Genomic DNA, 12,584 nt, shown 5'->3' on the forward strand with positions numbered 1-12,584 from the left:
CCTCACAACATTGTTTTGACACTCCCGTTGCAAATGATTTAGAAATAAGTGTAAGGGTTTATCTCTGGAATTGCAATTGTATCCCATTGATCTGTATGTCTCTTGTCATGACAGTACCATGCTGTCTTTATTTAGATTTATAGTAATTTTTGAAATCAAGAAGTGTGACACTTCCAAATTTCTTCTTTGAAAAGATTATTTTGGTTATTCTTAGTACCATGCATTTATTAATTTTAACTTGTTAATTTCTGCAAAAACTCTAGCTAGTATTTTAATAAAGATTGTACTCAATCCGTAAATCATCTTTTAGAGTATTGTTATCTTAATAATAGTAAGCCTTTTGATCCATGAACATAAGCTGACTTACCATTTATTTGGATCATTTTAAATCTCCTATAACAATGTTTGTAGCTGTCAGTGTACAAGTCTTACACTTCTTTTGTTAAGTTTAACTTTGTAAAATCTAAATTTATATCTAGTATTCCATTGTCAATGAAATTGATTTTCCTAATTCATTTTTGGATTGTTCATTGCTAATGAACAGAAATACAATTGGTTATTGTATATCGATTTTGAATCTTAACCTTGCTGAACTCATTTATTAGTTCTCACTTTCTTTTATTGGATTCCTTAGCATTTTCTATATACAAAACCATGTCATCTGCAAATAGAGATGTTACTTTCTGCTTTTTAATCTAGGTGACTTCTCTTTCTTTCTTTCTTTCTTTCTTTCTTTCTTTCTTTCTTTCTTTCTTTCTTTTTTTCATTTTTTTGGGTTTTTTTTTTGGTGCTTAATTGCTCTGACTAGACCCTCCAATGCAATGCTAAATAGGAGTGATTAGAGCAGACATTCTTATCTTGTCCCTATTAGAGGGAAAGCATTCAGTCTTTCACCATTAAATAATATATTAGTTGTGGGGTTTTTATAGATGCTCTTTATCAGATTGAGGATATTTCTTTCTATTTTTAGTTTACTAAGAGTTTTTGTTAGAAAAGTGCGTTGCCTTTTGTCAAATACTTTTCCAGTATCTGTTGAGGTGATCATATACTTTAAGTCCATTATTCTGTTTCTATAGTATGTTGCATTAATTCATTTTCTTATGTTAAACAAATGTTGTATATGTGGGATTATCCTACTTGATATTAGTACATAATAATATATATATATATATATATATATATATATATATATATATATATATATATATATATATTTATATAGTTGGATTTTGTTTGCTAGTATTTTGCTGAAGATTTTTTTATATCTAACTTCATAAAATGTATTGGTCTGTATTTTTTTCCTTGTGATTTATTTAGTTTTGACATAAAGGTAATCCTGACCTTATGTAATAACTTGAAAAGTGTTTGCTCATTTATTTTTGTATAAAATTTTGTGAAGAATTGTCCTTAATTCTTTGAATATTTGGTCTGTGCAGTGAAACCCTCTGAATCTGAGCTTTTTTTTGTGGAAAGTTTGTTTTTTTTCTGTGTTTTAAATACTAATGTGTCACTTTACTTGTGACAGACGTATTCAAATTTTCTATTTTATCAGTCAATTACAGTAATTTGTATATTTCTAGGAATTGTTCATTTTATATAGTTAATCTAACTTATTAGCATACAGTTGTTTAAAGTATTTTTTATAATTTTTTGTAAGGTTAGAAGTGCTGCTCCTTTTGTTACTGATTTTAATAATTTGAGTCTTTTCTCTTTTTATCTGGGTCAGTAAAGCTAAAGTTTTGTCATTTAAAAAAATCTTTCAAAGACTACCCTTGGTTTTGCTGATTTTGTCCACTGTTTTCTATTCTCTTTAATTTGTTTCTACTGTTTTAAAATATTTCCTTCCTTCTACTTGATTTCAGTTTATACTTTTTCTAGTTACTTAAGGTGGAAAGCTAAATATCTAATTTGAAATTTTTCTAATTTTTAAATATAGGCTGTTACTGTTATAAATTTCTGTAAGTACTGGTTTTGGCATACAGTGTTTCTGTTTTCATTCATCTAAAAGTATTTTATAATTTTCTTTTTGATTCCTCTGACCAGCTGGTTTTTAGAAAGGTGTTTAATTTCTTTATATTTGTAAATTTCTCAAATTTTCCTCCTGTCATTAATTCATAATTTAATTACATTTTGAAAGGAAAACATATTTTCAATTCCTTACTACTTATTGAGACCTGTTTTATATCCTAGAATATGGTCAATCATGGAGAATGTTCTGTTACTGTCGTGTGGAGTGCTCTCTGTACTCTACTAGGTTTACTTTTCGTAGTGTTATTCATGTCCTCTATTTCCTTGTTTATTTCTGTCTTCTTGTTCTATTTTTGAAAGTGGAATTTTGAAATCTCCAACTATTGTTCTTGAATTGTCTATTTCTCCTGTTAATTCTGTCAGTTTTTGCTTCACCAATATGTGTGTGTGTGTGTGTGTGTGTGTGTGTGTAAAATAGTGGTTGCACTAATTTATATTCCCACCAACAGTGCACTAGGGTTTCCTTTTTTCCACATCCTTGCCAATGCTTGTTATTTCTTGTTTTTTGATACAGTGTTTCCCCTAAAATAAGACCTAACCAGAAAATAAGCGCTAGCATGATTTTTTAGGATGACATCCTCTGAACATAAGCCCTAATCTGTCTTTTGGAGCAAAAATTAATATAAGACCTGGTCTTATTTTCAGGAAAACATGGTAATAGCCATTCTGTCAGATGGGAGGTGTTATCTCATTGTGGTTATAATTTGTATTCCCCTGATGATTAGTGATGTTGAGCATCTTTTCCTATGTCTATTGGCCACTTGGAGTTCTGTTGTTCGGTGCACGTATGTTTATAATTATGCCTTGTAGGGAATCAACCCTTTTATTATAAAATGTTCCTCTTTATCATTAGTAACATTTGTGTGTGTTTTTTAACACTTTAAATATATGCAATTTATTGTATGGTTTTACTAACTCTAATTTAGTCAATTTTATCAACTTTATAACTTCCCAAAATAGTCCTCAACATATCTGGTCCATTTGTGGCATCCTTTCTGGCTTTCATTTTAAACTTCAAGTTAGATCCTGATTTTTACATTCAACTAAGCCATAGATATTCCAACATAGGATTCCGTCCAGACTAAAATCTTCACCCACTGTATTTTTAAACTTCATTTTATTGAAGTGCAGTTGACATAACATATTAATTTGGGGTGTACAACATAATGACTTCATGTTTGCATACACTGCAAAATGATCACTATCCTTAGTCTATGTACTGTCACCATACAAAGTTACAATTGTTTTCCTTGAGATGAAAACTTTTAAAATTTACTTTCTTAGCAACTTGCTAATATGCAATACAATAATATTGACTATAGTTCCCATGATGTACATTACATCCCCATGACTTATTTATTTGATAACTGGAAGTTTGTACTTCTTGATCCCTATCACACATTTCACGAACTCCCAACTCCTCCCCACTCTGGCAACAACCAAAATATTCTTTGTATCTATGAGGTTGGTTTTGTGTCTTTTATTTGTTTCTTTGTTTGGTGTTTTAGATTCCACATATAAGTGAAATCATATGGTATTTGTGTTTTTCTTTCTGACTTATGTCATTTGGCATAATACTCTGAAGGGCCATCCATGTTGTTACAAATGGCAAGATTTCTTTCTTGTTTATGGCTGAGTAACATTCCATTGTACATCTGTACCACATCTTTATCCACTCATCCATTGATGGACATATGTTGACTATTGTAAATAATGCTGCAATGAGCATAAGGTACATTTTTTTTTAATTAGTGTTTTTGTTTTCTTCAGATAACAGAAATGGAAAAATGAAATTGCTGGGTCATATGATAGTTCTATTTTTAATGTTTTGAGGAATCTCCATACTTTTTTCCATTGTGGCTGCACTAATTTACATTCCCACCAACAGTACACAAGGGTTCCCTTTTGTCCACATCCTTGCCAGCACTTGCTATTTTTTTGTCTTTTTGGTAATAGCCATTCTGACAAGTGTGAGGTGTTATCTCGTTGTTATAATTTCTACGTTGTTATAATTTCTATTTCTCTGACAGTTAGTGATGATGAGTATCTTTTTATATTCTCTTGGTCCTCTTTGGAGAAATGTCTATTCAGGTCCTCTGCCCATTTTTTAATCCGATTTTTCTTTTCTTTCTTTTTTTTTTTCTTGTTATTGAATTGCATGAGTTCTCTATGTATTTTGGATATTATCTGCTTATTGGATATATGAATTTGCAAATATTTTCTTCTATTTTCTAGGTTGCCTTTCAGTTTTTTGATGGTTTTCTTAGCTGTGCAAAAGCTTTTTAGTTTAATATAGTCCTGTTAGTTTAGTTTTTGCTTTTGTTGCCTTTGGAGTCAGATCCATGAAAACATCACTAAAACTGATGCTGAGGAGTTTACCCCCTTTGTTTTCTTCTAGGAGTTTTATAATGTCAGGTCTTACATTCAAGTCTTTAATTCATTTTGATTTAATTTTTATGTATAACAGTATAGTCCAGTTTCATTCTTTTGCATGTGGATGTCTAATGTTTTTGTTTGAAGTCTATGTTCTCTCATACTAATATTGCTATCCGTGCTCTTTTTTTTTTTTGATGGTGTTCTTACTTGCATAACATATCTTTTTCCTTCAACCTGTTTGCATATTTGAATCCAAATTGTATCATCTAGATAGTATATAATATCACTTTATTTGTAACCAATGTGATGTTCTCTGCTTTATGTTGGATGCTTGGCTCATTCATATTTAATATTATCACTGACATGATTGGATTTATATTGGCAATTTTGTTTTATTATCTGTATCTCTCATGTCTTTTTTCCTTTATTCCTCCTTTTTTTTGGCTTATTTTCTATTCAGTGCATATTTTCCCTTGTAAAATCTTCAAATTTTAGTGATTTTTATTTTTTTGAAAAAGTTTGGGTTGCTGTAGGGATTACAGTATAAATTTTAAATGAGCGAATCTGCTTCAGATATATACGGATGTAGTTATAATCTAATATAGAAACTCTATTTTTATATAGCTCTATTTTCTCTTTTTTATTTTATGACTCTTATAATATCTAGATATGCCACAAATTCAACAATATACTGTTGTAATTGTTGCTGTATAATCTTATTTCTTTCAAAGAGCTGAGAGAGTAAAAGTATATATATTTGTATAGTCTTTGTGTTAACCTTTTTAAAAATATTTTTCGTTTCAATTACAGTTGACATACAATATTATATTAGGTTCAGGTGAACAACACAGTGATTAGACATTTATGTAACTTACGATGTGATCACCCTGATAAATGCATTACCCATGTGACCTGATACATAGTTATGACAATAGTACTGACTATATTTCCCATGCTGTACTCTACATCCCCATGACAATTTTCTAACTAACAATTTGTACCTCTTAATGTGTTTCTGCCCTTTACCCATCCCCTAACAACCTCCACAACCAGCAACCAGCAAAATGCTGTCTGTATCTATGAGTTATTTATGTTTTATTTGGTCATTCATTTTGTTCTTCAGAGTCCACATATAAATGAAATCATAATGACATTTGTCTTTTTCTGTCTGACTTACTCCACTCAGCACAATACTGTCTAGGTCCATCCATGTTGTAGCACATGGCAATATTTCATTCTTTTTTATGGCTGAGTAATATTCCATTGTATATATGTACAACCTCTTCTTTATGCATTCATTCATTGATGGACACCCAGGTTGCCTCCATATCGTGGCTGTTGTACATTTTGCTCTAATGAACATATGTGTGTACATGTCCCCTTGAAGTAGTGTTTTGGGTTTCTTTGGATAAATACATAGAAGTGGGACCAGTGGGTCCTTCTTTGTCTCTTGTTATAGCCTTTGTTTTAAAGTCTATTTTATCTGGTATAAGTATTGATATCTCAGATTTTTTTTCCTTTCTATGAAATAGCTTTTCCATCCCTCTGCTTTCAGTCTATGTGTGCCTTTTGTCTGAAATGAGTCTCTTGTAAGCAGCATATATGAGGTTTGGTGTTTTTATTCTTTCAGCCACTCTATGTCTTTTGATAGATATGTATTTATTGCCATTTTATTATTTATAATTTGAATTCTCTTTTTTTCATCCTAAAGAAATCCCTTTAACATTTCTTATAATACTTGTTTGGCAGCGTTGAACTCTTTAGCTTTCTCTTGTCTGGGAAGCTCTTTATCAGTCTTTTGATGCTAAATGATAGCTTTGCTGGGTAGAATAATCTCTCTTGTAGGTCCTTCTTTTCATCACTTTGAGTATTTTGGCCTATCCCTTTGGGCCTGCAAAGTTTCTGCTGAGAAATCAGCTGACCATTGTATGGGAGCTCCTTTCAGGTAACTGCTTTTCTTTTGCTGCTTTTAAGATTCTCTCTTTGTCTTTAACCTTTGGCATTGTAATTATAATGTGTCTTGGTGTGGGCCTCTTTGCATTCATCTTCTTTGGGACTCTCTGAGATCCTGAACTTGTATGTCTATTTTCTTTGCCAGGTTAGGGAAGTTTTTCTTCATTATTTCCTGAACTACATTTTCAATTCCTTGCTCTGCCTGTTCTCCTTCTGGTACCCCTATGATGTGATTGTTGGTATGCTTGATGTTGTCCCAGAGGCCCCTTAAACTATCCTCATTTTTTTGGATTCTTTTTTCATTTTATTGTTCTAATTGGGGGTTTTCTGCTACCTTAACTTCCAAATTACTGATTCGATCCTTGGCTTCCTCGAATCTACTGTTGATTCCCTCTAATGTATTCCTCATTTCAGTTATTGTATTCTTTGTTTGACTGGTTCTTTTTTATGTTTTTTTTTAATCTCCAGTTTTGTGTTTCCTATCTCTTTGTTGAAGTTCTCCATGAGATCACTGAGCATCCTTATAACCAATGTTTTGAAACCTGCATCTAGTAGAATGCTTGTCTCTATTTTGTTTAGTTCTTTTCCTGTGTTTTCATTTAGGACATGTTTCTTTGTCTTCCCCTTTGGCTGTATCCCTGTGTTTGTTTCTATGTATCAGGTAGAGTTGCTATGCCTCCTGGTCTTAGTAGAGTGGTCTTATGTAGTAGGTGTCCTGTGGAACCCAGTAATACAGTATCCCTGGTCACCTGAGCCAGGTGCTCCAGGTATGTCCCTTTTGTGAGTTGTATGTGCCCTCCTGCTGTAGTTGAGCATTGGTTGTTGTTTGCATGTCAATGGGAGGAATTGAACCTCGGCTGAGTGGTTGTGAGGACTGGTTGTGACTACAGTGGAAGAGCTGTTGTGCAGGTGCTGACCCTATTTAACAGAGCTGTGGTGCCTGCCCAGTCTGCTCTTCAGGTGTGTCTTTTGTGGATGTGATTGGGTGGTGCTATGGTGTGGTTTGTAGCTGGCCATCAGGTGTTTTGGTTCTGGGGCCTCTTGGGAGAGGCTCTTTTGAAGGCCAAGGTCAGCCTCTGCCTGTGCCCTGCCTGGGACCACTTGGTATGAGCTACAACATGATCTGCCGATGTTGCCACTTTTATCGAGCTTAAAGGTTCCTGAAAAAGGCTAAACAGAAGTTGTGGCGACTTCCCATCCTGGCATTGGAACCCTGAGCTGGGGAGCCTTGCATGGGGCTGGGACCTCTCACTCCTCAGGGAGGTCCTCTGCAGCTGAGATATGTCTCCAGACTTTTAACCGCCACATGTGGGTTTGGGGACCACACTGTTCCGAGTCTCTACCCCTCCTACCAGTCTTGATGTGGCTTTGTCTGTGTTTCCTTGTTTGTAGGACTGCTATTCAACTAGACTTCAGGCAATTTTCAGTGATGATTGTTCTGCAGTTTAGTTGTAATTTTAATGTGGTTATGAGAGGAGGAAAACACAGTGGCAAACATACTTTGCCATCTTGACTGAAACTCTTAATATTAACCTTTTCATTTAATGTTTTTTGTTTTTATTCTCTTCCTTTCTACCTGCTGATTTCTTACCATCCTGTGTGATTTCCTTACTCCAAACTCCAATACAGCTTTTTACTGTCTCTGTTGTGTTGTTATTGTCAAGTATATTATATTTCTGTATGTTATTATCCCAATAATACAAGTATTTGCATATTGTTTTAGGCAGTTGCCTTTTAAATCAATAAAGAGTAAATAAGTACTTATACTGTCTTTGACTTGCATTTATTTATTTATTTATTTATTTATTTATTTACCTTTGTTTGCCTTTACTGGAACTCTTGGAATTTTAATGTGGTTTTAAATTACTTTCTGGTGTCACCTAACACTTAGTTTCAGACTGGAAAACTTCCTTTAGCATTTATTTTAAAGCATGTTTGCTAGCATTGACTTCTCTGTTTTCCTTATTTGGGGATGTCTTTAATTCATTTCAATTTAGAAAGTTAGTTTTTCTGGATATAAAATTCTTGTTCAACACTCTTTTACATGTAGCACTTTAAACATGTCATGCCATTGCAATCAGCCTCCATTGCTTCTTTTGAGAAGTGACCTTTTAGTATTATTGGAGTTTTCTTATTTGTGATGAGCCATTTATCTCTTGCTGCTTTCATGGTTTTCAATTTGTCGTTGGCATTCAACATTTCCTCTATAAAATGTCTATTTGTGAATTTCTTTGTATTTGTGGTATGTGGAGTTCATTAAATTCCAAGTTCGTTGAATTTCTTCCTTCCAGCTCCTGAAGTACCTCATTACTCCTTATTTTCTTACCAAGAACATTTGGCTCATCTACATTGTAGGTGCTACTGTGGAAGGCATTTTTGCATTTTAATAAAAGAGTGTTGATGTGAATTAAGCTTGAATCTCAGTTTTGAGTAAATAGGTCCATATGACAGAAGGATAAGAGATGATTTTCCTTTCTCAATATATGTGATTTCAATATTAATGTGTTTCCCTGAAAATAAGACCTAGCCAGACAATCAACTCTAATGCATCATTTGGAGCAAAAATTAATATAAGACCCGGTATTGTATTATATTGTATTACCTTTCATTATATATTACATTATAAAGACTGGGTCTTATATAAGACCCAGTTTTATAGTAAATTAAGACCGGGTCTTATATTAATTTTTGCTCCAAAAGATGCATTAGAGCTGATTGTCTGGCTAGGTCTTATTTTTGGGGAAATACAGTATCTCGATAAGCACTGAACTTACATTTTCTTGAAAGAATGTTGACTATTAACCAATGATTGTGCAGCGTCTCCAATATATGCTTTCATAGCACAACTTGTACCTTCTGTTCTCTAATACATATCGTCTCTAGTTGGTTAAATAATGACCACTCAAGGATTTCAAGTCCTAATCCGTGGAATTTGTACATGTTACCTTGTTTGGAAAAAAGGGTCCTTGTAGATATAATTAAATTGAGAATTCTGAGATGAGATTACCCTGCATAATCTAGTTGAGCCTTAAACGCCGTCATGTGAGATAGGTTCTTATAAAAGTGAGACACACAAAGAAGAGATTCCTCAAAGAGGAAGTGGCATTATGATATAGCCTCGAGCCATAGAATGCTGGCAACTAACAGAAGCTGGAATAGGCAAAAAATGGATTCTTCCCTGGAGCTTCCAAAGGGAGTGCAGTTCTGCTGACATCTTGATTTTGGACTTCTAGACTTCAGAACTATGACAGAATAAATTTCCCTGTTTTAAGCCATCCATTTTGGGGTAATTTTTTACAGAAGCCACAGGGAATTAATATACATCACTGGCAATGATTTATTCTATATATTTTTTTGTACTAGACAGTGAACTCCACAAAGACCTGGATTATATGTGTCATACACCTTGGTAACTTCAACACTTAGCAGAGGGCTTGGAGATATTTGGTCTTTGTGAGATATCTGTTGAAGGAATGACTAAGTAGGCTGTGATTACTACATCACTCATAGTGTATGTACGAACTATACAAAATTACTATATTTCTGCTTGACCAGCAAAGGGACTGAGAGGAAACTAAAAAAATTATGACTAGGAGAAAAGAAAACAAAGTTTTGTGGGTGGTTTTGCTGCTGGGTAGAGTTAGAAATTGGATTTCCAGCCTAGGAAATGTAGAGTTCACTGAGGAGTAAGGACTAGACCGTGGTGATGGTAGTGGTGGGTGGGGAGTATCTGAAACGGTGCTTTCCAAGCACTGTCCTCTAAGCTACAACAACTTTCCAGGCTGTTTACTGCCATGTCTCATGCAGCTGCTTTGTACTGAATACATAATGGTCTGGCATCACAGGACAATGAGAGATTATCCATGCAACCCAGTTTAGAAGAATGATAAAGGAGATGGTAAAGGAGAGAAGTGAGAAAGGTCTGAAACCTAATGCGGATCCACGTGCATCATAGATAATTTGTGAGAGAGCACTTCACATTTAACAAAAATGAAATGCCTGGCTGTTTGGCCTTATATACAACTTCTTATAAATGTAGTTATTTGAGTGGGCAGCTTTAGGCACTGCTACTCCTGCGGCCTATCGTAAATCAGGGGAAAAAATTAACTAAATGCATCATGCAACTTCTTTTCAGGTTTTCAGTGAGTTGAGTCTGCTGGGACTACTGTTCAAAGAGGGTCTTGCCATTTGACTCATTGACTGCGTAATAATTTTGCTGAAATTAATCACCCCTTTGTGCTGTGTGCTAGCATTAATGGCCATGTCATGTTACTTCAGGTTATGGCTTAGGGTTCAAAGAAGGACACTGTGTGTACGTGTGTTTGCAAGCAGGAAATTCATGTTGTAGCCATGTAACATTAAATTTCATTCTCATTCCAACCTTATTTCTTATTCTTTTCTATCATCTATGGGAACTTTTGGCTCTTTGCTACACTTCCCATTGCCATGGCTTTTGCCCTGCTTGAGCTACCACCCATGTCAAATTCTATTTCTTCAAAAAAGCTGCTTCAGCAAGAGGTGATACCTTTATTCTCTAAACTCCTATTTTGCTTATGTTTTTACCATGACCATCAAAGTGACAAGAGCCACCATTTGTTAAGTGTTAGCTATATGCCAAATATTGGATTGCATCTTTTACATATATTATTTCATTTAATTCTTACAATTCTGTTAAGTGGGCTCTATTATCTCTGTTTTCCAGTTCAGAAAACTGAAATTTAGAGAGATTTAAGTGATTTTCACAAAATATACAACTTCCAAGTGGAGGATTCAAAGTTCACACCTAGATACTCTCTAGAAATCACATTTTTCACCTTTAACACATGCTGTCCCTTAGTCTAATACTGTAGCATGATAGATACATTTTTTCCCCTAGATTATATAACGTTTAAGGATAGACATTCAATTTTTATTTCTCTAATAACAACTTCCTGTTCTCAGCAACTCAATAAATATTGATTGGGTGAATGAATTAATATCTAAAATGAAATTATTGTGATAAGACTATTACTGGGCCTTAAATATATTTTAGAATAATTTCAGAAAGTTATACTGATGGCTACAAAGAAGTCATTATAAGACCTTAAAAAAGATGATATTTGTGAATAAGCATGATTAATTATGCTAGATATCATTTTTCATGTTTCTTAAAGTTATATATGTGAATAATGTATAAAATGATGAGATATTTATTCATGATCTTTTGAAATTTCCTATCTAGATGATTTGGTTCAGTTTATGAAAATGTTTTCGTTTAATCAACTTTATGTGTTAACTTTGTGTTAAATGCACATTTTAAAAAATAAATCTTGTACTTTTTTTGTTTTTTTTCCAGGATGGTATAGGGGTAGACGAGAAGCTGTCCTTACGGCGGGTAGCTGTGGTTGAAGATTTCTTTGACATTATCTATTCGATGCATGTGGAAACAGGGCCAAATGGAGAACAAATTCGGAAACATGCTGGACAAAAGAGAACTTACAAAGCAGTAAGTTGAAAAAAAAACATGAAAAAGAAAAGAAAAAAAGGCATGCATTTTGAAATTTGGTATTATTAAGGCTTGTTAAAAAAAGGTTACATAATTATAAATATTTTATCTTCAACATAAATTGGACCATATGGTCACACCCAACATTTAAACTATAATTTATTAATAATTATTATTGATTATATTTTGATATATGTTCATCAAATCTATTGTATATAATTTAAACCTGTCATAGGTATTCTTATATTGTTTTCTTTAAATATACATAAAATGTGGTAGTCCCAGTCAAATGCCCACAAATGGGAAGATATATTTGTGTTATTTATTCACTGTATCACAATATATGAATTATGGACTGGAACATATGAAACTTTTGTACTACCACTATAGTTTTAACATTCCTTCACCTTTAAATCATATTACTGTGTATAGGTATTTCCTATTTAATACTTTTAATCACATGAATAAGAAAATTTTATGTACTTTTTTTATATCTCCTTATATTAAATACATCTTTCTCGAAGGGTATACATTTCTTAGTTTTCCAGAATAGATTATTAAAAGATTTGTGTTATTTTCATAGATTTAATGCCCTTGAACATTTTTAAATGAATATATATATTATTTTTTGTCATAAATTATGTGAAAAGAAGATTTAATTAACTTTTAGATATTGAAATATATATATATAATCAAAATGGAGTTATGTATTAGTTCTCAAGTGTCTAATTACATTTACAGT

At 33.1% G+C, this 12,584-nt stretch overlaps 1 protein-coding gene across 5 annotated transcripts in view; it reads left to right on the top strand.

Annotated features, from left to right (window-relative positions):
• Positions 1 to 12,584, top strand: part of NOL4 (nucleolar protein 4) — a 304,929-nt gene that overhangs the window by 76,822 nt on the left and 215,523 nt on the right. For 4 of the 5 annotated variants that reach the window (XM_081079085.1, XM_081079081.1, XM_081079080.1 and 1 more), the window contains one exon: positions 11,693 to 11,842. In XM_081079085.1, the coding sequence (XP_080935211.1) occupies positions 11,693 to 11,842 (150 nt within the window). Of the gene's footprint in view, positions 1 to 11,692; positions 11,843 to 12,584 lie in introns of those variants that run through there. The other variant, XM_081079083.1, reaches the window with a different exon arrangement.

This window comes from Rhinolophus hipposideros (genome assembly GCF_964194185.1).
Source record: "Rhinolophus hipposideros genome assembly, chromosome: 17".
Classification (NCBI taxonomy): domain Eukaryota; kingdom Metazoa; phylum Chordata; class Mammalia; order Chiroptera; family Rhinolophidae; genus Rhinolophus; species Rhinolophus hipposideros.